Genomic DNA, 27,605 nt, shown 5'->3' with positions numbered 1-27,605 from the left:
CATGAGGAGTACCACCTCATTGATGGGCCTGTTGAAGATCTTGGATCGCCACTTGATTTGATGCTGGAGAGTCGGCAAGTATTCTTTCTTCCGACGGATCCGGAGGGCATTGGAAAGCTGTTGGACTTGTTTACTTCGCTGTCTGTAAAGCTCCTCACCGTCAAGTTTCCGCGTGGCGCAGGAATGTTCATAGTCTTTTGCATTGAAGGCATGACAGATGCGGTGTTCAACTCTTTACGGGTTCCTACAAAGTCGGTTCCACATTCGGAGCGGGTCTGGGTGGCTGAACCCCAGAGTTAAGCGTATACATGGAACCTTCTTGTCTGGTTGTAGATGTAGCTCAGTACTACTTTGCTGTCCATGTAGAAATGGATAGCATAAATTTGAATGTCCATTTCAGCTGTCATTAACTCCACTGTTTCCACTGCTAGCGCCGCTCCACACAGTTCTAGACATGGTATGGTGTGGTTAGGCTGTGGTGCTAGCTTGGCTTTGCCGAAGATGAAGTCTCCATGCACTGTTCCTTCTGCGTCTGTCGCTCTCAAAAAGCCTACCGCAGCTACGGCCTTCACCGATGTGTCGGAGAAGATGCAGATCTCCTTGCTGCTGGCTGTATTGAGTGGTGTTGGAACGTGGGTGCGTGGTATGTGAAACTGTTCGAGCGCTTTTAGGGGGCTCTTCCACTTTTCCCATCCTGGCTTCCTTGCTTGAGGTAGTGGGGTGTCCCACTCGGTAGCACTTGATGCAAGCTCTCTTAACAAGGCTCTTCCTTGTATCGTGGCTGGAGTCACAAACCCCAGTGGAACGTGCAGGCTGTTGACTATGGACGTAACACCTCGGTAAGTGTATGGTTCACCTTGTTTCGAGACTTGGGACGTGAAGACATCACTGTTTGGATCCCAATTTAACCCAAGGCTTCATTGGAGTGAAGGTGTGTCCACTCTCAGGTCCGAGTTCTCTGAATCTCTGGCATGATCATCTGAAGGATTGCCTTTGTTACTTCAGGACTATCGGAGGCTATTTTGTGGAGCCTTAGACTGGTGCTTGCCAGTATTGCCTCCTCTGCAGTGGGTAAGAACCTTAGCTCATCATCTATGTAGAAGTCCTTTTCCACGAGGCATCTGGCATCTGCGTCGTACTCTTTATCCCCTTCTTGGGCTGTCCTTCTGAGCCCGGGCGTGGCCACTGCAGACAATGGACTATTATTCTCTACCAAAAGGGTAGGTTTGTCATCATCCTTGGTGACTTGAAGCATTGGGTCCCCTAGATGTTCCTCTGCATCTAATGGGGGGGGGGGGGGGGGGGGCGATCCGACTGGTGGCTGAATTGAGATTTGGTTCTTCGCAGCTTAGGATCTCCTTGGTGCTTAGGTGATTAGGACATGGTTCAAATAGGGTATGATTTCCATCCTTTGAGACATTCGTGGCGAATGCCTGAACGTATGGTCCCCTTGTTCGCTTCAAGCCGACCTCGCCAACTATCACCTATCACAAGGCGAGTCGATAAGCGTAGAGACTGGCTGTTGGGCCATTACGCATCTCCAAGACCTTGGTTAGTGCTGGTGCGTCTCTGCCCAATAGCAGCAGGATTTCTGCTTCCGGATCCAGTGGTGGAAGCTGGTGCATTATGGACTTTAGATGAGAATGCAACTGAGTGGCTTCTGGTGTGGGAATCTCATCTCTGTTGTCAGGCATCTGGTTGCACTTGATGAGCGTGGGCAAGTTTGACTTGTTGCTGCCGTCCATCGCTTCTATCACATATCCACCTGCTCTCCTCCCTGTCACACGGGTGACCCCTGAGCAGGTTTGGAGATTGTACGAAGAGCAGTGGTGATGGATACCAAACAAGTTGAAGAATTCCGGCCTTGCCAGGGATCTGTTGCTCTGCTCATCTATGATGACATACAATTTGACTGCCTTCTCAGGTGACTCTTCGGGATACACTCTGGCCAAGCATATTTTTGTGCAGCATTTCCCGTTGCTGTTTCTCCCATACACTTGTGTGTATTTGGGGATCACTTCAGGTTCTGGCATTAGCTCATCCTTCTCCTCCCCACCGTGGTTTGGACTGGGGTGTGAGGTTCCTGAAGGGTGAAATCTTGCTTCGTCAGGGTGCAGGGTGTTATCGTGTTGGTCGCTCCCACACTCTGAACACTTAATGGCTATTTCACAGTCTTTAGCCATATGGTTAGATGAAGAAAAGCACCGGTAGCAAATTCTGTACTTTTTCAACAGTTCTTTGTGCTCTTTCAAAGATTTCCCTTTGAATCCTCGGCACTTTCTGAGTGGGTGAGGTTTTTTGTGTATGGGGCACTGCCGGTCTGGATTCTCTGTCCTATCTGTATTGCGAAGTTGATCTGACGTAGATGCCGTAGGCGACACTTCTGTTTTGTATACATAAATGGGCTTCCTGCTGCTGCCATGCTCCTTGGTTGACCTTTCACCCACTTGGTGGCTGATTCTGTGTGTCTCATGTGTGCTGAATGAGAAGCTGGGGTCATTCCTGCACCTTGCTAAGTCCCGTATGAACTTTGCGAAGACATAGAAAGGTGGGTACTTTTTGTTGTCTTCTTTGTACCGTGCACCATGAGATGCCCATTTATCTTGTATATCACTTGGCAATTTATTTATGATGGTGTTCATGCCTCGTGATGTGTCCAAAAGGTTGAGACCCGGATAAATTAGTTTAGCCTTCGCTGTCTCCACCTCTTGGAGGAGATCTCCCAATTCTTGAAACTTTCGGTTATCCTTTCTGGATATTTGTGGAAAGTTTTCCATTTCCTCGAACCACGCATTCTCTATGGTGACTGGGTCCCCATAGTATCACTCAAGTCTCTCCCACACCTCTTTTAGCGCTGTAGGAGGATCATCTAGGTGGATGTCTTTTAATCTTGTCATGTGTTCGGCCGATTCACGTCCCAACCATCTCGTCATCAAGTTCATCTCTTCCTTCGGGGTCAGTCTCATATCCTTCACAGCATCTTGGAAGTCAGATTTCCATGCCCTGTAACTCTTAGGGTGGTCGTTAAACATGCAGAGCCCTGAGGTTATGAATTCCCGGCGAGTCATGTACCTTGCTAAGTCTTCTCTTTCTGAAGACTCGTCCTGAAAGGTAGCAGGCCTTGCTGGGCGGATGTCCTGTGGTTGACTATGCACATCTCTCCCTTTATGCATTGGCTCAGATTGTGGTTGGTCAACTGTCTCCTGTTTAGGCTCTGGGTGTTCAGCTGCGCCCTTCCTGAGTGTGGCTGCCCAGTTTTTTCTCATTCCCGATGCTCACGGGACGTTGTGATGGTTGCATGGAAGTGTCTGCCTTAGGGCGTGTGCCTAGCACAGGAGTTAACTGCCGTGCATTCGTGCAATTTAGAGCCCATGGATCGCTGCCCTGGGGTCTGGTATTCGTGGAAATTTGCAGTTCAGGTCTGATTCTTTTGTTCAAGGCCACTATCTGTGAGGGGAGGTGTGCTCCCTCCTGGTGCGGGGGTTGTTCTGGGGGAGGTGGTGTTTTGATGCCGGCGTGAGTTGGAGGGTGAGCCATGACATAGTTCTGCAACTGCTGGGCTGTGTCCTGCTAGGCCATGAAGCTGAGTGGGTCCCCCTCATCGCCGTGGTTCTGGGCAGCGTCAAATACCTTAATTTGGGCTTCAAGGATCGCTGCTTCTCTTTTCTGCTGCAACAAGTCCAGGGTGATCTCTCGTTCAGCTTCGGCTGTAGCTGTAATGGCAGCAGCTGCCTTCTGTTGTTCCTCTATTTGGAGCCCTTCTCTTTTAAGGGCTGCTTCTTCTTCATCATACTGTATGCATGCTATAGCTGCTTGGGACTCTGCTCTCTTTTGGAGAATGATAGAGCTGAGTTGAGAGTAGCTCGAATGCCTTGACCCACGTGACTTTGCGGACCTCAATGTACACTTGGAGGTGCGAGAGTGCTGAGAGCCGGTCTCGCTTGTTGGGTCACCTGGTTCTGCACTGTCAATGGTGTCAGTTACCATCCTCTGGCGTATTTGGCCTAAACTCAGCTGGCATCCTTTTTTTTCAAGGCTTTCTGCAGTGTTCGTGTTAAGAACTTGATATACTCTTCTGTGATGAGATGATAGGTTAGGGAATGACGCTTCAGCTGCTTTATGTGGTGGTTAAGATTGGTGGGGCTTTCTAATACTTTCTCTTTCTTTCTGGTCAAGATTTGCCATTCTTTCTCCACTTTATTTTTATAGTCCTGCTTTCTTGCCTCATACCTCTCTGCAGATCTCTCTGTCAGTACACATAGCCTCTTTGATTTTCTGCTTTTATCTCTCCCTTGAAGTTCTCCCTTCCTTCTCTGAGTCATTTCCTAGGTCCATGGCTTCAGCTAGCTGGTTTGAGGTGTTTTGCTTTGAAGCTGCTTCGGCCATGTGGGTAGCAAACACTTTTTATTTCAGCTACTGAGTTACTTCAGAAACAGGACCAGGCTAATTAACACTTTGTTGCCTTGGGCTCTCTGTTCCCTGGCCTTGGTGTAGGCAGGAATCTGGTATCTATGACAACTGTTTGCTTTCAGCTTCCTGCCTGCAGAAGCGTAGAGGCGGAGGGGAGGACTTCTGCCTTTTTCTGGCAGCAAATGTGTAACAAAGGGTTGGGGGAGGAGTAGAGCAGCTTTCACTTTGTCCTTTCAATCTCGATCTCCCAAGTGATGTGTGCTCAGTTGAATTCAGTCTTTTTATTCAGTTCGATTCTACACACTCACCAGTGTTTTACTTCAGAACCCTTTATTAATTCTCAATGAAATCTCCACAATTATTCAGTTCTTTGTTGTCAGTCTTTTACTGCTCAGTCAGTAAAATCAGCAGAGCTCTGGTATCTGCAGCAACTAATTGCTTTCTGCTTCAGGCAATGGTAGAGGGGAGGGGTGAGTTTCTTGGCCCAGGGAAACTTGAATGGACTTAAGTACAGTCGTTAAATCCTTTCTTTCACTGGCAGGAGTTACTTTGGATTTTTTTCCTGCCAAGAGCTCAAATTACAGAAAGCCAAATGCTTCTTTACTGCTCCTAGTAATCCTTGCTTACAGTATGGGCTGATTTTTAAATCTGCATTTGCTTCTTAAATGCCTTGCAGACTCAAAGTTAGTTCTGAAGTATAAATCTTTACACTCTAGGTTTGTTTTTTTTTATGCTTGGTTCTTCCCACACTGCGGGCATGAGAGGCTCATTCAAATGCAAGGCAGTCTTTAATGATTTCTTTTAAATGCAAACCTTCTGTAGCAGGCTGAAATCACTGTTTCAATGTACTGCATAGTTCCTTGAAAGGCTTTCAGTTCAACAAGTTTCACAGACTGTACAAACACATTTTACTGAGTTTCTACTTGCTGGTTTCTCACTTGTTATCTTCTGCATGATTTGAGCTTTTACTTTCAAACCACTGGCGAGCTACAACTGCAACCTCATGTATGATACAGCTTTTTTACTTGCTGTTACCTAATTAGCTTTTTTACTGTGCTGGCTCAATAAGAATTATACAAATTTCCCTTCTCCAGACAGCTAACTTCTCTTCTTAATCAGTCCTCAGGACAAAGATCTTTTAAGTTTGAAATTATTTATTGAATAGAAAATGTTCCATTACTTACAATTATCACATTCCAAATGCATACGCTTCTAGCAGAGATATTTGTAGCTGGAGATAGGCAGGAGAAAGGATATGGAGTTTCTTGGGATTCAGGGTGAGAAGGCAAGGGGTTCTGAAGCTGATTAGTCTTTAGAATTAAAGCAGTAAGAAGAAATGTAAAAAAGCTAATTGTATTACAGAGGTCGCAGGCACTTCTGGCCTTTGAAGCCTCCTGGCTTAGACTAACAGTCTTGGAAAGTGATTACAGGAAACATCCCCACAAGCTGGGGCTTGAGGGTGAGATCCAATAGCAGCGAGCCTAGGATCCATGTGATGCAGGGGGGATTATGAAGGGCAGTTCTTTGAGCCAATAAGGCACTTAAGAAGATTCAAGTTAGATTGAGAGAGCATGCAGACCCTTCCCAATTAGAGAAGCAGGGGGGGAGGGAGTTTCTCTTAAAGGGAAAACTCCCCTTAAAGGTAGGGCTCACAGGCTTTTATCATGGGTTACAAATAAGGGCTGCACTAGACATAGTTAAACTGCAATGTATGAACAGATGCCAAAATCTACCCACTGCTGGAGACAGAACACATTGCTTCCCTGTGCCTTCACCCACACTGCCTGCACATGGCTATGACAATGATTGTACAAACTGAAGATGACCTTTCTGCTGAAAGTGGTCCTGGTGGGCACTTTATAGTTTGGCTCTAGAAGCTGCAGCAAATGCCTGAGACCCATGTTCTCAATGACCTACAGGGGCTGATTCTCTAAAAAGCGATCATCTCACCAATAGTCCTTTTCACCACTTTGGATGCTGCCTGCCTCTTTCCTCATGGCACTGCCACCAAACAGCACCTTTTTTCCTCCATTGTGGCTATTGTTTCTTAGATGTAGCTGGGAACTGCAGGCAGAAGGAGTCTAAGTCTTGGAAGCAGCTTCAAGAACACTTATCCCCTTTTCAAAGACTAGTGTGCTCTGTCTTGCAGAAGGGGCCCCCTGACTACTACTACTACCACCATCACCAGGTGTATATTGAAAGGGATACTGCTTCTTCACGTGATGCTGCATCCCAGAATTGCTTAATTCACCCAGTTGCTTCCCTCTGCTTATGTCCTTTGCACAATAGTTACAACGTCCAAAATGTAGGTAATCCCTCATTTGAAAATGGCTCTAGATCACAGATTTCTTTTGTGATCCCTTGCCTCTGTCTGCATCCTTGGGGATGGATGATGCTGCTGGCACTGAAGTGGGGATGGTCACAGATGGAGCCTGAGGAACTTCAGATGAGGATTCACTCATCCTCTCTTCCTATCAGTGTGGCCTGCTGTCCTTCACCAATATGCGCTCCTACCTCTTTCTCCTCTTTCAATGAAGTGGAAGCTAGGATGGTACTGACTAAACCTCTTAATACTGGGTCTTCAGCTAATGCCTCTCCCATCTCTGCTTCAGGAAATCCTTTGAAGGGAGATTCATCAAGCTCTGATTCAGAAGAGGATGACAAAACTGATTTGATGGCCTCTGCTGCACTAAGAGTTTGTGCTAGTGGTGCTTTAGGTTTTACTACTTGTACTTGTACTTCTAAAGGCACTGGTGATGGTACTCTGTAGCAGCTGCTACTAGTGACACTGCCTTCTCTTTCCTTCTCCTCTGACACAGCAGGATCTGGCTGAGACAGTGATGGAAATGAAATATCCTCCCCAAATCTCAATTTCTTGCAGCTTGACATGCCTGCCTCTCATGCTGACATTTTGGATTTGAAAAAAAAATCCCTCTTTATTTTAGTTGGGGGCTCACTGTTGTCTGGCTAGCAAATCCTCTACCAACAACTGCAGGGTCTCCCATGTCTTCTAGTACCACTACCTTTGCCTGACATCATGGAATTTAATCTGATGCATTGCTGGACAAAAGATGTTTTAAATTAATCTTTATTTCTGAAAATGATGTGGATATTTGTGGGACCCACTGACACTAGTGTGATTACAGTGAGCCTTCTATATGTAACGATGAACAACACACAGAGAGAATGCACTACAGTAGAAGAACTATTTTAGTATTTTGCTCTGCTGACTAGTGTTGTGCATGCACATGCACACACACACACAGAAAAATCAAAGAATGGTATAATACTCTAATATGTGTGTGAGTAGTACTGGTAGAACAGCAGTGCACTAGTACTAAATGCAGTAACAAAATTAATTAATCCACAAAGTGATTGGCTATATCTTTGGTGGTGACTGGCACAGACTGCTCTCTTTGTGGATGCACTGACTTACACACATAGACCCAGGCACAGAAAGTTAAACAGCCTCTCTGTGGAGCTGATGCAGTATCATGCATTCAAAAAATGTGCATCCAACCTGGATACACGCTTTTTGAATGTGCACACATTTCCTTTCTTGGGTACTCAATGTAATACTCAAATGAGCTGGTGCACTAAAAAGGATGCACTATGGATAAATTGCATGTCCCTAGCACATCGAGCACCCAGAATAGGCTAAGCACACGTAAGGAAAACGGACACTTAACTTTCCATGCGTCTGTTTTTCTAACCCATGCAGCTTCCCTTTTCATAACCTGACCACTGTGAAGATTTTCTTTTCATATTGCAGTTTTCTGTAGGTTTTCTGCTTAATTTTGCAATGATATTAAGTAGGAAGAACCACAGAAAAGCGGCATTTTTGCTTTTCTGAGCATGGCTTAGTGTCTTAAAACTTAACACTAGCTCTGGCCTGGCATTAATTTTTGAGGTTTTAAAGGTGCATGTCAGGCGCACTTTTTTTTTTCACATTGGGTGTACTAGTTAATAGAGATGTGCAGACCAAAAGTTTATGTTCATAAGTCCATAAGTCGAAAGGGGGGGGGGTCAATTTCAGTCAATATGGACATATGGAGAATTCCATAAGTTGAGTCTATGTCCATACGTGCAAATAAAAATTTAAACCCCTCACCCTCCTTAATCCCCCCCCCAAGACTTACCAAAACTCCCTGGTGGTACAGCAGGGCGTCAGGACGCCATTTCTGAACTCCTTTGCGAGGAGCACGTGACGTTGGCCAGCTTGGGGGGGTCAGGAGGCCCCCCCAAGCTGGCCAAAAGTTCCTTTTGGGTGCAACGAGGATCCCGGAGCGAACGCGTGGGGAATCACGTGACGTCGGAGTGACGCGGCGTCACGTGATTCCCCGCGCGTTCGCTCCGGGACCCTCGTTGCACCCAAAAGTTCCTTTTGGGTGCAATGAGGGTCCCGGAGCGAACGCGCGGGGAATCACGTGACGCCGACGTCACGTGCTCCTCGCAAAGGAGTTCAGAAATGGCGTCCTGACTCCCTGCTGTACCACCAGGGAGTTTTGGTAAGACTTGGGGGGAGGGATTAAGGAGGGTGAGGGGTTTAAATTTTTATTTAGGATCAACAATCGCGATTTCCAACATATTCAACATAGCTATGTTGAATAAGTTGGAAATCCGATCGTTTTCGCCTCATCACTTTTTTAAGTTAAAAAAAAAAAAAGTTGCATTTTACATTTAAGTTCAAAACGAAAGCACACCCCTACTAGTTAATAGCATAATCAACATCGCATTTGCATGTGATGATTGCTATTAGCTACATTCTGGTATGGACATGCATTTTGGATGCACTAATCCCGATATTGTATTGGTAGTATTTCTAGCACATTCAAAACATGCATCCAACCATACGTTTAGTGGCAGGCTGAGTTCAGCACCTGATACTGAATTGGCCCCTAATTTGGATACTGTGGTACAGCTATAGCACTGGTACTACACTAGTTAGTTAACACAGTAACAGATTTAAAATTGAATAAATCACTGCAACACAGCCTGCCTTCCCTGAAGAAAGAAATGAAAAAGACGAACCTTCCTCTAGATAAGTGGCATTGACAGTGAAATGTAAAAAAAAATTAAAAACCTGTTCAAATTAACACTGTGACTGCAGCTAAAAGGAATAGAAAAGATGGAGTGTTTCTAATCTTGAATGAAAGCACTGTTGCCACAGAAGACTGCAGTAAAATACAGAATTCCCACACAACAGCAAAGCAACATGTTTCCTCAATGCGTGAGAGATCCAAATGCAAGCTGTAACAATCTGTGGGTCCAACGGGGGTCCCGGAGCGACCTGCCGTCCGACGCCAGGACTCAAAATGGCGCCGATAGCCTTTGCCCATACTATGTCACAGGGGCTACCGGTGCCATTGGTCAGCCCCTGTCACATGGTAGGAGCACAAGATGGCGCCGATGGCCATGTGACAGGGGCTGACCAATGGCACCGGTAGCCCCTGTGACAAAGGCTATCGGCGCCATGATGAAACTGGCACCGAAGATCTGAGTGAGTTCCCGGACCCCACCGCTGGACCACCAGGGAGTTTTGGTAAGTCTTGGGGGGGTCAGGAGGGTGGGGGGTTGTAGTTAATTTAGTTGTAATGTATTTACAGATCGACAACTAATTGAATTCTCCATACTTCCGCATGAAACGGAATTGACCCCCCACGAATACGGATCACGTACGCAACGAAAACTTTTTGCCTGCACATCCCTATTAAAGCCCTCCTCCGTAGATTTTCTAGTCTGTTTTGGTAGATAGTGCACCCCTTCTTTGACAGGTGTACTCCATCCTTAGAACATCATTTTTTACCAGAATGATTTTTCTGCTTTTTTAGGAATTTTGACACTACCTTGTGTTTCATTCTACAGTGGATATATTCTTTCAATTCTGTCACCACTACAGGTGACTTTTCTAGAATACCTTCTGTTTCCAATTCCGTGAAGGTGTTCTGTATTGGTGCCCTTTGGGCTATGTGTCCATTTCACAGGTTTTATCTTACCAGAACCAGGGACAAATTTAGGATTTGTTATTCCTAGTAGGGATGTGAATCGTGTCCTCGATCGTCTTAACGATCGATTTCGGCTGGGAGGGGGAGGGAATCGTATTGTTGCCGTTTGGGGGGGTAAAATATCGTGAAAAATCGTGAAAAATCGTGAAAAATCTAAAAATCTAAAAATTGCAAAACTGGCACATTAAAACCCCCTAAAACCCACCCCCGACCCTTTAAATTAAATCCCCCACCCTCCCGAACCCCCCCCAAATGAGTTAAATAACCTGGGGGTCCAGCGGCGGTCCGGAACGGCAGCGGTCCGGAACGGGCTACTGCTCCTGAATCTTGTTGTCTTCAGCCGGCGCCATTTTCCAAAATGGCGCCGAAAAATGGCGGCGGCCATAGACGAACACGATTGGACGGCAGGAGGTCCTTCCGGACCCCCGCTGGACTTTTGGCAAGTCTCGTGGGGATCAGGAGGCCCCCCACAAGCTGGCCAAAAGTTCCTGGAGGTCCAGCGGGGGTCAGGGAGCGATTTCCCGCCGCGAATCGTTTTCGTACGGAAAATGGCGCCGGCAGGAGATCGACTGCAGGAGGTCGTTCAGCGAGGGTTCCGGCGCCTCGCTGAACGACCTCCTGCAGTCGATCTCCTGCCGGCGCCATTTTCCGTACGAAAACGATTCGCGGCGGGAAATCGCTCCCTGACCCCCGCTGGACCTCCAGGAACTTTTGGCCAGCTTGTGGGGGGCCTCCTGACCCCCACGAGACTTGCCAAAAGTCCAGCGGGGGTCCGGAAGGACCTCCTGCCGTCCAATCGTGTTCGTCTATGGCCGCCGCCATTTTTCGGCGCCATTTTGGAAAATGGCGCCGGCTGAAGACAACAAGATTCAGGAGCAGGAGCCCGTTCCGGACCGCTGCCGTTCCGGACCGCCGCTGGACCCGCAGGTTATTTAACTCATTTGGGGGGGGTTCGGGAGGGTGGGGGATTTAATTTAAAGGGTCGGGGGTGGGTTTTAGGGGGTTTTAGTGTGCCGGCTCATGATTCTAACGATTTATAACGATAAATCGTTAGAATCTCTATTGTATTGTGTTCCATAACGGTTTAAGACGATATTAAAATTATCGGACGATAATTTTAATCGTCCTAAAACGATTCACATCCCTAATTCCTAGGCACTTTTGGTGCTCTCATCCTCCTCCACCTCCTGTAAGGGTCTGTTATAGGGTAGCAGAGAGCTGTTCTCTGCTGAATACGATTCAACAGAGATGGAAGGCAGCAAATCTTAGCAAGCCTGCTGCCCCTACATGTTTGCCACCCTAGGCACAAGCCCAATTGGTACCTGTTGACAAATTCAGGGCTGCTAGAGCCCATGTAATCCATTTTACCTGATCCTTTGGATCAGGGGTGGTATGTGTAAAATATCAGCCCAGCGGATTTTTTCAAAACCAGCCCACAGGATATCTGTTAGACTTCTTTGTGCTATCCCTGCAGTGTGCGTTTCAACAATTTAAGAAGCATGACAAACTGACCCTTCAGAGGTATATCATGTGACTTGGAGCCTGAAAGAACTCAAGAAAAAAATCTCCAACATAAATTTCACATATTTCTTAAATAACAAAATAATAGTGCATACCCATGACTGGAGGTGAAAAAACACCGCTGCAGGCACCCTTCCATCCATGCAAACAGTTGCAAACACCCCAAATGTGGTTGCATCTCTCATATATACGTAAATCCTGGATTCTTAGTCTAGTATTAAAGTCTCTTGCCAATCAATTAGCTCTTGAATCAGTTGCCAAATAATGAGACAACCACACTGCCAACCAGTGTCAAATATTCAGTCTCTCAGACAAAAAACACTCCCCACACTCTTTCAGATACCCATTTTGTTACTGAGAAAGTGAGAGGGTGACTTTCTCTCTGTCACAAAGGTACCCAACACACACACTTGCTGTCATTGTGTGGATGTGTCTTGTCTGTGTCACAGACAAAGAGTGTGTGGATGCGTGTGTATGTCTTTCATGGCAGAGAGAAAAATAAAAGCACCCACCCATCCACATACTCAGACACAAAGTGTGTGTGAATATCTCTCTCTGTGATATAGAAAGATGCCCTTGCATTCATTCTCTGACACACACACACACATTCTATCATTGTGCTGCTGTTCATGTACTCACACAGTGAGTGCCCCAGCTCCAGTACTGCCACAACATTATGTAACATTATTTTGCTTGCTGCCAGCTTTTTCCCATTCCCATCCCTTCTTGGCACCCCTATTCTCCAAGAAACTCACTGTTCTAGAGCCAGCCACCCCGTTCGGAGATGAGCCTGTTGACAACATGGACCCTTGGGCCAAGGTGGAGTTGACGTTCCCTGCAGGGTGGAGCTCTACAGGTCCCCAACATCGGCAGGAAGACTCAGATGAGGCAGATGCTCAACTGGAGCTTTGCCTTTACCGGTCCACATACCCCTCGGGTTGAATCTTTGGGTACCGGGACCAGCAGGTCTTATGTGGTGGCCTCTGCTTGTGGCATGATCTGTGAATGTAGCTGGGTTGGAACAGGAGAAAGCAAGATGTAGGCTATGATTGGAGGCAGACTGCGTCAGACTGGTCTAGGAGACAGGGCAAGGTCAATATCAAGTATCTGTCCGAAGGAACAAGAAGGGATGGATAGGCAGGGCAGGCAGACAAGGGGCAAAACAAGCAAGAGAAGCACACTGAAGATCTGAAGAAGCAACAGAAAGGACAGACAAGAAGACTAGGACCACAGAGGCTGAAGATGAAGACTGCCATGATTGAAGACTAAAGACTCAGGGCCAGAAACTGAAGACAAGAGCTGGAACTGGAGATGTAGGAACAAGGATACTGGCAACTAACACTACTGGAAACAGGTTCACCTGTTGCCGAGACAAGGACTAAGGCATGCGAGGGCCGTTATAGGCCAGGACTTGTGACATCAACCCCAGGGGCCACGGGGCTTTTCCTGCTGTGGTTCTTTTAAATCTTTGAGTGATGTGCATGTTCCTAAGGAGTCAAGCAAGAAGAGTGTGCTGGAGCGGTGGCATCTGCCACATATTGGCAGTATCTCACCGCATTCACCAAAGCAGGCCTTGCTATTCTTAGGCCCGGGGCTGGAAGTAAGAGCAGCAGTCTGCAGGAGCAGCCCATGGACTCATGATTGCAATACCTACTTATGTAAACCAACACTGTAAATATTACATCAGGCCCTAAAATGCCAATACATCTTCTATTAGGAAAGCAGGCTGCTTTAATTCCCTACATAAAAAGTATACAATAGCAGAATTTGGATTAACCAGATTAACCAGAGATTAACTTCTCTGGATTAACCAGAGAAGGCTTCTCTGGATTAACCAGAGAAGCCTTCACCAAATTCAGAATAAGGAGACTATAAAGTATAAATAGAAATTTGCAAACAAACTGAACTGGGGAAACTGCAAGAAATCAAACTCTGTATGCAGTGGAACAATGGAAAAACAAAAATATCATCATTCCTCATAAAACATCAAACAATCAGGCCGATACAGTAAAAATTGCCGGAAAGCTGGCGAGCGCCCGCTCTCCTGTGCGCGCGATTCAGTAAATTAATTTATTTAAATTAGGGTCCGCAGTAAAAAGAGGCACTAGGGACACTAGCACGTCCCTAGCGCCTCTTTTTTGGCAGGAGTGGCGGCTGTCAGCGGGTTTGACAGCCGACGCTCAATTTTGCCAGCTGACAGCCACGGGTTCGGAAACCGGACGCCGGTAAAATTGAGCATCCAGTTTTCAACCCACGACCCGCGGACCGATTTCAAATTTATTAATTTTTTTTTTTTAACTTTTTTAACTTTCGGGACCTCCGACTTAATATCGCCATGATATTAAGTCAGAGGGTGAACAGAAAAGCAGTTTTTACCGGGAAAAAACTCGGCATCGGGAAAGTGCTTTTCTGTGCACTTTCCCGGTGCCGAGAGAAATTAACACCTACTTTTGGGTAGGCGCTAATTTCTGAAAGTAAAATGTGCGGCTTGGCTGCACATTTTACTTTCTGATCGCGTGGGCATAACTAATAGGGCCATCAACGTGCATTTGCATGTTGCCGGCGCTATTAATTTCGGGGGGGGGTTGGACGCGTGCTTTCGGCATGCTATTACCCCTTACTGAATAAGGGGTAAAGCTAGCGCGTTGAAAATGCGAGTCCAAATGCGGGTTAACAGTGCACTCCGCCAGAGCATGCTGTACTGTATCAGCCCGAATGAAAGATAAATCATCACTAATAGGAAAACCATACTAATAAAAATCATAAATACCTCAAAACAGCTGATGAATAGAACATCCAATAATGAAACTCATAAAAATTTTTAAATATATCAAGATAGATTTACATGCACTGTGTAAATCTATCTCAATCATATTCATTGTGAATATCTTGAAAATCTGACTGGGTTGAGAAGCACTCCCATTCTTATATACACACAGACGCACACTTACACACACACTACTATTCTCATCTTCTCCCCCCCCCCCCCCACTCATATATATACACACTGGCTCCCATTCTCATCCACACACACCCACTCAGGCTCCTTTTCTCACATACACACACACATAGGCTCCCAGTTTCACCCCAATATACATATTCAGGCTCCTATTCTCACCTTCCCACACACATACACACAGGGCCTTTTCATTAGGCATAACTAAACCCCTACTTCTGTCGCTGTGGCGATAGGATTCTGCGACACCATTGCTACCCCATTATGGTATGGGATCCCGCAACAGCCTTGCTTTTGAGTCCTACTTCTTTGCCGCCACAGGGAATCGGATCCTGACACTGCCTTGCTTCTATGGCCCTCTTCTTTGCCGCTGCAGGGATGGGATCCCACGATGCCATTACTCCAACAGGCCTCTTCTGGTGTCAGACAGCCCTGGTTGGATGGAATTGAGCTCAAAGTGGTTGGACCCACCAGGGCACACCTGAATGCCCGATAGGCCAATCTGTCCCTGCTTTGAATAGTTTGTGGAACAGGGATAGATTTTCTGGATGCTATATATAGGAAAAAAACATTTCTAATCAGGGCTGGTGCTAGCTTTTTTGCTGACCTGTGTGAACAATTACTGTTCCCCCCCCCCCCCCCCAATTCATTCTCTGTCCTGGGCCCACCAAAAAAACACCCAGCTCCCTTCAGTGATACAAGCTTTAAAAACTGACACCATCCCCCGCCCCCCCCCCCCCCCCCAAACCATGGCTTGTGCAAGGGTATTAGGTGCCCTAGGCGAAACTTAAAGTCTGGTATAATGACCCCTACCCCATTCCATACACACATTTAAGAGTTATGCATTTCTATTTTATATTAAAAATATCAAAGTACAGTATTCTGAGGTAAAAATATAGGGCCATATTTTAAAAGCCCTGTGCGTACCGAGCTTATTTTGCATAGGCCCGGTGATGTGCACAAGCCCTGGGACACGCATATGTCCTGGGGCTTTGAAAAAGGGGCGGGAAGGGGGCGGGGGCGTGGGTGGGGCGCTAGTCCGGGGATGGTCCGGGGCGGGACCGAGGCCTCCGGCATAGTAGCTGTGCCAGGGGAACGCGCGCTGACAGCTGGCCGGCGCGCGCAACTTACGCCTGCCAGAGGCAGGTTTAAAAAACAAAATAAAAGTAGAGGGAGGATTTAGGTAGGGCTGGGGGGCGGGTTAGCTAGGGGAAGGGAGGGGAAGGTGGGGGGGAGCGGAAGGAAAGTTCCCTCCAAGGCCGCTCCGATTTTGGAGCGGCCTCAGAAGGAACAGCTGCCAGCTGCTCCGATTTTGGAGTGGCCTCGGAGGGAACTGGGAAAGCCATCGGGGCTCCCCTAGGGCTCGTCGCGAGCAAGGTACACAAGTGTGTGCGCCGACCCCGGATTTTATAACATGCACGCGGCTGCACGTGCATGTTATAAAGTCAGGCATAGATTTGTGCGCACCTGGTTGCATGCACAAATCTATGTAGCTTTTAATATCTGCCTGATAATTTACATTGGGGTAGATTTTAAAACCCCTGTGCGCGTAAAGCCTTCTGGATTTACGCGCGCAGGGCACTCGCGCGCCGGCACGCCTATTTTGCATAGGCCACCGGTGCGCGCAAAGCCCCGGGATGCGCGTAAGTCCTGGGACTTCGTAAAAGGGGTGGGAGGGGGCGTGTCCGGGGCGAGTCTGGGGGCAGGGGGTGGGTCCGGGGGCATGGCGACGGTTTGGGGGCAGGCCGGGAGGGCGGTCCCGAGTCCCCCGGCACTGCGGCCTGTGCCGGGGGATGCCGGGGCGGTGCGCGCAAGTTACGCCTGCTTCAAGCAGGCGTAACTTGCCCAACAAAGGTAGGGGGGGGGGATTTAGGTAGGGATGGGGGATGGGGTAGATAGGGGAAGGGAGGGGAAGATGGGGGGATGCGGAAGGTAAGTTCCCTCTGAGGCCGCTCCAAAATTGGAGCGGCCTCAGAGGGAACGGAGGCAGGCTGCGCGGCTCAGCGCACGCAGGCTGCCGATTTTGCGCAGCCTTGCGTGTGCCGACCCCGGATTTTATAAGATATGCGTGGCTACGTGCGTATCTTATAAAATCTGGTGTACTTTTGTTCGCGCCGTGGCGCGAACAAAAGTACGTGCGCGCGTATGTTTTGAAGATCTACCTCATAATATTTACATGAACTGCTGTGATGCCAACCAGAAATCCCTACAAAAAAGACACTTGGAACTCATATGATATTAGGCCTATTGGATGTGTGTGGGTGTGGGATTGAGTCTATTGTGATGTATTTTGGGTGTGGGTTTGGGCCTATTGTGATGTGTTTTGGGTTTGGGTTTGTCCCTCAGAACATCCGAATACACTAATACAATTTCTATTAGGATAATGCCAAATAGAGCAACCATAATGTAGAAATACAATCTTGCAGACAAAAACTGAACTGAAACTGCAAGACGCCAGACACTCTATGCAATGCAACAATGAAAAAACAGAAGCATCACCATTCCTCAAACATCAAACAAAAAAATCAAGAAACAAAATAAATACATAATCATAATACTAAAAACATACTAATAATGTTGCGCTGCGATGGAAGGGAGTGCTAGGGGGCACTCCCCATAGCGGGATGCCTTGCGGTGAGACGAAGCCTTGTTTGGGAATGGAGCTAGTAAGTCCGGAGACAAGATGTGGAGCTTGGAACTCTGAAGACAAGATGTGGAGCTTGGAACGCTGAAGACAAGACGTGGAACTGGAGCTTGGAACATAAGGAACGAGACATGGCAAGCAAGATCCCTCAGGCGCCCTACATAGCCCGTAGGCTGGTCGCAGACCACACTGTCCTCTACGTGCCCTACACAGCCGGATGGCTGGTCGCAGACCACGAGAGGAGCGGGCAAGCTCTGATGCAGACACAGGTCAGGGCAAGTTACCCCTTGGATCCTCTGGAGTCGGAACAGGATACAGTCTTTAAAACACGGAACTTTGAAACTGGAAGCTCGGATTATGTAAAAACAAGGAACCTCCGGAGGCACGGGCACTCAGGACCTGGGACATCAATACAAGGACATCAGGATGTGGACATCAGGAACTCGGACAACAGGAACTCGGATGCCAGGCAGGAGCAAGGTGCAGCGAAGTCCATGGAGGAGAAGCTCCCAGGTGGACTGGCTCCTTGCCAAGGCGAGATTGAAGTGGCAACTGAACCCTTAAGTAGGGCTTTGCAGGAACGCCCAGGGAGGAGTTCACAGAGGGCCACACCTGCACTGTCCCTTTAAGAAGGGGAAGGGATGCATCCTCACCCATTAGGAGAAGGGGCAGGACCAAGGACAGCAGCCATGCTGCTGCTTGTATCAGAGGAGCAGGAGGAGCCGGAGAAAGGCTGCAGGCAGGCCCTAACGTGGAGTGGCGGCGTCCTGCTGCTGAAGAGGAGCTCCGGAGAGGCCCACCAGCCGCAGAAGAGGACGGCATCGACAGTGGCCTCCAGGCGGCGGGAGGAAGACTGGTCGGCGGCTCCATGCCGCGGGAAAGGCCCCAGCTTTGGCGGCCTCCCAGCCGAAGGCCAGAAAGCAGCAGCAGCGGTCCGGGCCACAGAGGGCAGAGGCGTTGGGAGTTAGGCCGGCACCAGGAAGCAAGCTCTCAGGAAGCCACGGGAGGAATCGCAATATTTCAATATTTCAGAAATATTTCAGAAATATTCAGCAATATTTCAGAAAACGTTGATGAATAAAAGATCAAATAATTAAAACTCATACACAAGTTTTTTAAATGTGCCAAACACCAATAAAATATTTCAAAACAGCAGACACATCAAATACCTGAAAAAAAAACCTAAAAAAGGATTTAAAAAATTCACTTTCTCCATACCTGGGAGTATTGAATTACAGTCACCCCCCCACACCCCCCTCCACTCAACCCAGGCAGGTTCCCATTCTCTGTCTTACACCCCCCCCCCCTCCAAGACAAGCTCCCATTCACATTTACACACCTCAGGCAGGCTCCCATTCACATCCACCCAAATCCCAGGTAGGCTGCCATTCATACACTCACACTCTCTGCCCATCCCAGGAAGGCTCCCATGCATACATTTGCGTGCACACACACACACACACATACACACACACGTGTGCGCGTGCACATGCGCACACAGATCCCCATCCATCCCAGGCAAGCTCTCATTCACACACCGGTGGTATCAGGTCCACCGGTGGCATTATGGATCTCGTGCTTTCCCGCTGCCATTGGGATCGGGTCCATCGACGGCACCATGGGCCTCCTCAGTCTTCTGCCGCCGGTGGACCTGATCCCACTGGCAGAACCATGGACGTCCACTTCTTCCGTCGCTGATGGGATCGGGTCCACTGGCAACACAGGCCTCTCCCTGTTCCCAACGCTGTCCCCACCAGGTGTGCATATCCAGTAGCGCTGGACCTGTTTCTAATTCTAGCCAATGCCTCTCTGAAATAAGTCATCTTCTTCACTGCAGAAAGTTATATACAGATGGACGTTCTGGAGGCTCAGAAGTTGCTCTAAGGACTAGATTCCCCACATTAAATAATTTCCATGGCATCTAATCAATTTTTATATAGAATACATTTCCTTTTTTCCCCAATGCTTCTCCAAACCTTCCTTTGCTAACCACTTATTTAATTCAATAAAGGTAAAGAAAACTATGATATTTGAAATTCCATATATTAAAAGCAGGAAATGGGATGTGAGACTATAAATAAAAAAAAAATTCCTGAGCTATTAAGCATTAGTATAATACATTTAAAACACACTTCTATCACACAAAATGTTTGCTAGACAGAGTAAACATTTTAATCAGCAGTTTATAAATACAAATAATTTCTTAATTTCAAGTTTCGAAGCTACAATAAAGTTCACAGCCTTATTCACATATGGGCTGATATAATAAGCTGTGCTGAGCTTACCACAGGTTTTTACTCCGGTTTTAGCATGGATTTTTCGGCATTAATCTTACTCATGAATGAAATATGGGTTTTAGTGGTGAAAAACCCATGCATAGAAAGCCTCGGTATACTTAGCGCAGGTGCATGCAAATCACATTTAAACACAGCTATTAGCAATTTCAGGGCAATGCAGGCAGCAGTGTTAGCAGGGAGATATTTTAATGGGTATTTTGAAAGGTGGGAAATTTAACATCCAGGTCAGGGCTGGAGTAAAACTTAACTCATGTTTCTGGTGGCCTTGTGCCTACTCTGGCAGTGTCTAGCTGCTTTTACCAGTCTGGGTACAGCAATAGAAAAACTTTGCCACCTAGGAGTTTAATTTAAGCTCTTGGAGAAGGCACTTGCAGCTGAACAGTACAATGGCAGAGTACATCCTGACAGTGGCATATGGTTTAACTATAGATGCCCACTCCAAAGAGCTTACATTTTGCTTAGCTAGCTGTAAGTGCCCACTCCAAAGAACAAATTCTTGCATCCAAGGCCATTTTGGCAAGGAATGTTAAGTAAAATAAAAGAATATGCTCTCTAGGGAAGGCACCTACAGCTAAATGAAGGACACCAAAAGCTGAACAGTATATACTTTAGCTCTTTGCGTGTACTGTCCAGCTGTTCTGGAAAACAAAACCTGTGGCTGGTGCCTGTCTCAGAGAGCTTACATTGGAAATTAAACTCCTGGGCCTAAGGTAGAGTAAATTTACATTTTTGGTGGCCAGTGTTGTCTACTGTTTTGTCCAGTGTGGTACTTCAACTTAGATCCAGGAAAGACTTAAATTTCCAATTTAAGGGGGTCATTTATCATAGTGCTATATGGTGTTTTCGCATGCAAAAAACACCTTTAACACATGTGAAAATGCCATAACATTTGGTGTGATGCAAATGAGAAAAAGGGGAGGATATTTTGGCCAATCTCACAGTTTTGCAAAGCCATATTGTATGGCTTTAATGTGAATTTTAACTATGCCTTTTTCATTTGCATAAAGCTGTGTGATAGCGCTTTATTGTGTGTTGCAATGTTTTTTTTAGTGGTTTTAAGTTCCTGAAAAGCCAACTTAGCTATCAGAGCCCTCCTCCTGCCACCAATGGGAGGCTCACCTACTAACTTGAGGTGAGGTTTAGGTATTAGTGTAGGGATTAGGGGACACTTTGACATTCAAAGTGAGACGTACAAACAGAACAGTGCTCTCTTATGAAGATTTGATGAACTTCTGAGTGAGGAAACTCTGAGTGAGGAAACTCAACCAAAGTTGAGATTTGTGCAAGCTAGGTTGAGAGAACATTGTACAAATCTCATCTTTCGGTGAGTTTCCTCACTCCGAAGGTCATCAAATCTTCACAAGAGAGCACTGTTCTTTTCATACGTCTCACTTTGAATGTCAAAGTGGCCTCTAACCCCTACACTAATATCTAAACCTCACCTCGAGTATCTAAGTGGGCCTCCCATAGAGATACAAATATCTATCTAGTGTGAAGGCATTATGGTTTCTCTCTCTTTCTCTCTCTCTCATTCTCATAAACTGTCTATTACCATAAAACACACCCCTTTTGATAAATCCAGGCCTAAGTTCTCTGAGGCTTGAATCTAAACAATGGGGCTGATTTTAAAAGTTACTGCTGCGCGCATGTTATAAAATCCAGGGTCGGGGGGTACACACTAGTGCACTTTCGCATGCCAAGCCCTAGGGGATGCCCAATAGCTTTCTCTGTTCCCTCCAAGGCTGCTCCGAAATCAGATTGGCCCTGGAGGAAACTTTTTTTTTGGTCCCCTCCCCAACTTTTCCTTCCTTCCCCTATCTAACCCACCCCCCAGCCCTACCTAAATCCCCCCCACCTTATTTCGTCAAGTTATGCCTGCCGGCTGCTATGCACCATGTCCCAGCACAGGCCGTTGAGCTGGAGCACTCGGCCCCGCCCCTAGACTGCCACCACGCCCCGGCCATGCCCCGGACCTCCCCTTTTCCAAAACCCCAGGACATACATGCATCCCAGGGCTTGCGTGCACCGCTGAGCCTATGCAAAATAGGCTCGTTGCGCGCAAGGGTAGGTTTTCGGGGGTTATGCGCGTATCTTACGCACATAACCCTTTGAAAATATACCCCATAGTGTAAGTTGTCTGGAGCTGGCACCTACAGGGAAACAGACTAGTATGCCAAAGTCAGTATGTACAACATCAAAGTGCATACTATTCAGCTAAAAGTGCCTGCTTAGGAGTGCTTACACTGGAAATTCCTTCTTTAGTTGACATGGAGTAAACTCACATTTCTTTTCTTTTTTTTTTTTTTTTTGGTTTGATGTTTTTTTATTGAGGTTTTCATAACATACAAAGTATATAAAAATAACAATTAATAAATTACAGTTTAAAAATTACAATTAAAATAATATGATTTAAAATATAATATAAATAATACCATATCATTTTTACTTAATTCCCCAACTACTAATCCCCCCAGCTACTTTCCCTTATATTTATAATAAAGAGTTGGTTATAAAGAAATAACATGAATACATTTTTACTATTCTAATCATTCTCCTTTAAATATATTAAAGTAATATATAGTGTAACATCCTTCCACAATTGGAAATATTTTTTTAGTTTTATTTTTTGTCAAGGATTTTGAATATATTTACTTCTTTGAATCTCATAAAATGCTGTTTGATGCATTAATCTGCTCCATGTTTCATATAATGGGGCTTCTTCTTCCTTCCATTACAATAATATATTTTTTTTAGCTAATAAAAGTGATAAACACAAAAATGTTTTTTCTCCACCGGACATTGTACTCATTTTTTCATCTAAGTGTAAATATAATAATTTACCTGACCATTCTATGTTGGTATTTAAAACCTTTCTAATAAACATTGTACTTTATTCCAGTAAATTTGCAATTTAGGACATCCTATAAACATATGACAAAAAGCACCATTTTGTATTTTACATTTTAAACGTAAATTATTATTCCACAATTTCATATGTACACCCATTGCTCTAGTAATATAGGGGCAGCTTTTCGGGGGTTACGTGTGTATCTTATGCGTGTACCCCTTTGAAAATCTGCCCCTTCCACCCCCTGTGTGCGCCGAGCCTATGTTGCATAGGCTCTGGGGCATGCGTAAGCCCTGGGATGCGTGTAAGTCCTGGGGCTTTCCTAGGGGCCGTGTCTGGGGGCGTGTCGTGGCTGGCCCGTCATCGGGAGAATTCCAGGGGCGGGGCCATGGGCGTGGTTCTGGCCCAGGAGCGTTCCGGGGGCTTGGACGTGGCCTCCGGACCAGCCCCTGGACTGGAACATGGTGCGCCGGTGCGCGCAAGTTACGCCTTCCTCGGGCAGGTGTAACTTTTGAAATAAAGGTAGGGGGGGAATTAGTTAGGGCCGGGGGGCGGGTTAGTTAGGGGAAGGAAAGGGAATGTGGGGGGTGCCGGAAAGAAAGGAGGCAGGCTACGCAGCTCGGCGCACGCAGGCTGCCGATTTTGCACAGCCTTGTGCGCGCCGACCCCGGATTTTAAAAGTGCGGTACGCATGTATCTTTTAAAATCTGGCATACTTTTGTTTGCACCGGTTGCGTGAACAAAAGTACGCGCGCGCATACTTTTTAAAAATCTGCCCCATAGCTTCTATGAATAATTTTAAATTGAATTTCTCTCAGATTAGCTATCATTAAATACTTATAGATCAAAGAAAATGCAAAAATAATATATTTTTCAGTTACTAATATTCCTAAATCCTTTCCCCACAAAGTTGTTAATTTATTTAAATGAGATAATTGTAATTCTTGTTTTAAAATAACCCATATTGAAATTTTATTAAACTTAGGTGTAGTATCAAAAATATTTAATATTCTACAGAAAATATTAATTTATTAACATTAGTTTTACTTTTACTCAAGCAATAATATTTTACATACAAATATGCAAAAAAATGTTTTCTTGGTATAAACCAATTATTTTGAATCTCTTGAAAAGAAAATAAGTTTTTTGTGATGACATTGAAAAATTGCTCTACACTATATAATCCCCTACATTTCCAATCTTGATAAATTAACAAATTTCTATTTAATGGTAATTCTAGATTATTTAAGAACATTAAAAATGGAGAAATACAAGGATCCTTTTTATGAAATTTTCTCCACCACCACCATGCCTTTCTAAAAGCTGTATGCCAAAAAGCCTGTGTTTTTATTTTATTAACAAATCCTACAGGCAAATGGAAATAATTTATTGGGTTATATGTAAAGAAACTAATATTTAATAAACCTTCTGGGTCCCATTGAATTCCTAGTGAAATCCATTCTTGAATATATCTCAAAAGAGATATACACCAGTCAGGAATATTTAAAACCCCTTTTTCTTTTTCAAATATTAAAATATTATAATTTAATCTTGCCATTGTACCATTCCAAATAAATTTAGTAATTATTGATTGCAATTTCAAAATATCTGTTTGTTTAATCCATATAGGCAACATTTGTACAGAATATAATAATTTAGGCATTCTTTTTCTTTTTATTGGAGAATGAAGACCATCTACATTAAGTGAACATATTTTTAAATCACCTTATTATATATTTTAAATATATATTTTAATAAATATTTGCTATCTAAAAAGGAGATAGCCCCCCAACTTAGGCTACCTTCCCATAATACTAAATATATTTGTATCCATATAGATATTTATTTATTTATTTAGATACATAAACAACCAACCTTTTATATTTATTTTTTTTTATATTAGTTCTCTTTTTTCTAACTTTAACCCTTCCCTTTCTAACCATATCTTAATCTACTCTTCCCTTACCCTTAATTTCCATACCCATTAATTTACTTTATGGTGATCAGTTATTTTATTGCTGTACCCTGTCTGGTAGAGACAGCTAGATACTACCATATGGATATAGCATTAGAATCTCATAGCTACCAGAAACATGAGTTAACCTTGATTCCACCTCGGGTGAAGAAGTTAACAAAACACAGGAGGAAGAAGGTAAGTGCTTGAAGTTACAAGGGATACGACCAAAATGGCCTTGCATGCAAGACTGGCACTGGGCATCCCAAGTTGGGCTTGGGCACAATCTCACATGCAAGGCCATTTAGGAACAAGCACTTACAACAATTAGGGATGAACAGCACCTAAGTACATACTTTTTGTCTATATGTTCCCGCACTAGAATTCTTACCCTTTGGTTTGACTTTTCTTGCCTTACCAAAATGGCCTTGCATGCATGATTGTGCCCAAGCTGCGATGCCCAATGCCAATCTTGCATGCAAGGTCATGCTCCTGACTCCTGTTTTAAAGCACTATTTAAAGCACTTTTCTGCAGTAGTGTATATTTTTCAGGATGTTACTTTTTAGAATGTTTTTTTCATTTTGCATACTTTTTATACTCCTGCTCAGTTTGTATCGAATTAGCTTACTGGTTACATTGAGACTGCACGCAGATCTTTATGCAAGCATTCTTTGTTGACACAAGCAGTAATCTGTCCCTCCTGATGCAGTATATCTGTGAAACACGTATTTGTCGGGGAGACTCAGCAACTTTCAGGATATCTCTGAACATCAGTATTTTCAAGGAATAAATAAATTACTTCTTGATTTTCAGATCAATCACTGCCTTGTATACGTGATTATATTTTGGCACTTGGAATTAAAAGGATTTTCATTTGTGACTTCTTCACTACTTTTTTGCTCTATTTATGCTTATGTGGTGCAGTTAATGTGCACTTGTCCTATTGAATATTAAACTGTAAACAATTGAAAATCTTGAAGTTTGCAGAAGGGTTTTAAATGGTATCCTGGACTATCAAATTCTATAAACCTTGCCCTCCCTTTTTTACAAGGTTTTGTCTGTTTGCTACCCCGCTTTACTTCACAATACAATCTCAGTACTGTTTCACCTTTCATACACTACCTGCCCCTGACTGATTTATTCATAAGTGACAGCCTGGATACTGATTAACTAATTCTGCTGAACAAGAAAGGTAAGAAAATTTGAAAAAAAAATCATTGCCATAGGTCTGTAGATGCAGAATTTGAATGCGCCTAATAGCCTTGTCTCTGATCATGAGCCAGGCCACTGAGCGAAGGGAGGATTGGAAGAAAAAGGAGAAATAGGAGACACTGGAAGCTGAGGCTCTGGCTCTGTGAACTTGCTCTGGACTTTTGGCAGCGGTCCGTGGACATTGACAGGAAGTTTAAGCGAGGCAAAATTTTGATTCTCAGCTGCACCCAACTGAACTGTGTGACATGGCTAGGCTACCACATAGAGCTGGCTTTCCTGCAGTATAGGTACCCTGAGAAATGGGGAGGTTACTGCAAAAAATCCCAGCCGGCCCCACACAAAGGGGCTCATTTTCCAAAGCGATCGCACGCGAAAAGTCCCTTTTTGCGAGTGATCACTAAATGGGGACGGAGTTGGGGCGGCATCAAGACCGGAACAGGAGGAGTTGGGACGGCACCGGGGCAGACGTCGTGAAGACTTCACGGAGAGCGAAAAGGTAAGAACCCTTTTCGCTGCCAATTTCGCGCCCAATAGTGCCACCTTTTATGATGGCGCTATTGGGTGTGAAAGCCGGCAGGGATCGCACCGCAGAGGTGTGATCGCTGCCAGCTTTCGCAGGTCTGCCCCCCGCTTTGCCCCCCCCCCCCCGCCGCCCAGTATTGCGCGATCCAAAGAGCCTGGCGGTATTAGAGAACCCAGGGCAAAGGAAGGGAAGCTCGCCCTGCAGCTATGTAAGAAAGCAGTAGAAGGGTGAGAAAGGGCTGCCAGGGCTCCTCTGAACTCTTCCTTACCACTTCTTCCACCAGCTAGTTCTGACTCTTAATCCCTGCTGCCTGTTTCATTGGATCCTTAATCCTTCCTCTTCCCTTCTCCCTGCTGTCTCCCCAGCCCAATCTCTGGTATTTAAAACTTTATTTCCTTCCCAGAGGCTGTTTCCAAGATATAATTCATTTCCCCTTAGCCTCCTGAATTACTTTTCTCTCCAGAATATGCTACTGTTCTTCCTTTTCTTTTGGTTTCTCAATTTATTTTGAATTCCTAAAATAAAAACATTGGGATGGGAGATAGAGGGACAGGGGGAAAAGAGAGAAGCCACTAGGACAGAATACAAGTGCTTCCATCTGCCAAATAATATCCTCCCAGAGAAGTCACAGAAATCACCCTGATCCTAGAAATACAGATGCCAAACCAAAAAAGTGCATTAATCCCCATTTTAGAAAAGCCCAAAACACTGTAATTTAACTAACCTGGTGCTGCACATCCTCATCTCCCCAGGATAGCATTAAGATGAAATTGAAAGGGATAATGCAATGATAAACTCTGCCAAAGAGTTGCTAAAGAGCTGCATACCTAACCTTTTATAAATCCAGCCTACTAACCACACCTATTTACATAAGAATATAGAAAATTACAGTCTACCTGTTTTTTTTCCTGTCTATACAGGATACATTTGCCTGTCAGCTAGAGAAGCTTGACCAGTTTCAGAATATCATTCCGTATCCTCCTTATTTTCATTCACCACCCTACTAGATAAATGAGCATATATAAATTCACATATTTCCTCCCCTGGCCCAGATGCCCTTCTCCTATTTCCCACATATATATCCTTTCTTCTCCCTTTCCTCCACCTCTTCTCCCTGATTCCTGAGATTCTACTCCTAGGCTGATACTCCATTCTTTCTCTCTTTCTTCCCTTTTCTTCTTTGTATTTTCATGCTCCCATGCTCCTTATCCCTTCCCTGTACAGATCATTATTA

General features: G+C 45.3%; 1 protein-coding gene across 1 annotated transcript in view; it reads right to left on the bottom strand.

Moving 5' to 3' along the window:
- LOC115093750 (beta-1,4 N-acetylgalactosaminyltransferase 2-like) overlaps window positions 1–27,171 on the bottom strand; it is a 201,484-nt gene extending 174,313 nt beyond the window's left edge. Inside the window, exon 1 of the mRNA XM_029605955.1 lies at window positions 27,096–27,171. Within this exon, the coding sequence (XP_029461815.1) occupies window positions 27,096–27,115 (20 nt within the window). The 5' untranslated portion in view covers window positions 27,116–27,171. The remainder of the gene's footprint in view (window positions 1–27,095) is intronic.
- Window positions 27,172–27,605: the final 434 nt, after the last annotated feature.

The sequence above is a fragment of the Rhinatrema bivittatum genome, chromosome 6 (genome assembly GCF_901001135.1).
Source record: "Rhinatrema bivittatum chromosome 6, aRhiBiv1.1, whole genome shotgun sequence".
NCBI classification, from domain to species: domain Eukaryota; kingdom Metazoa; phylum Chordata; class Amphibia; order Gymnophiona; family Rhinatrematidae; genus Rhinatrema; species Rhinatrema bivittatum.
The sequence above is the reverse complement of the archived record's forward strand: the minus strand, read 5'-3'. Positions and strand labels throughout refer to the sequence as shown.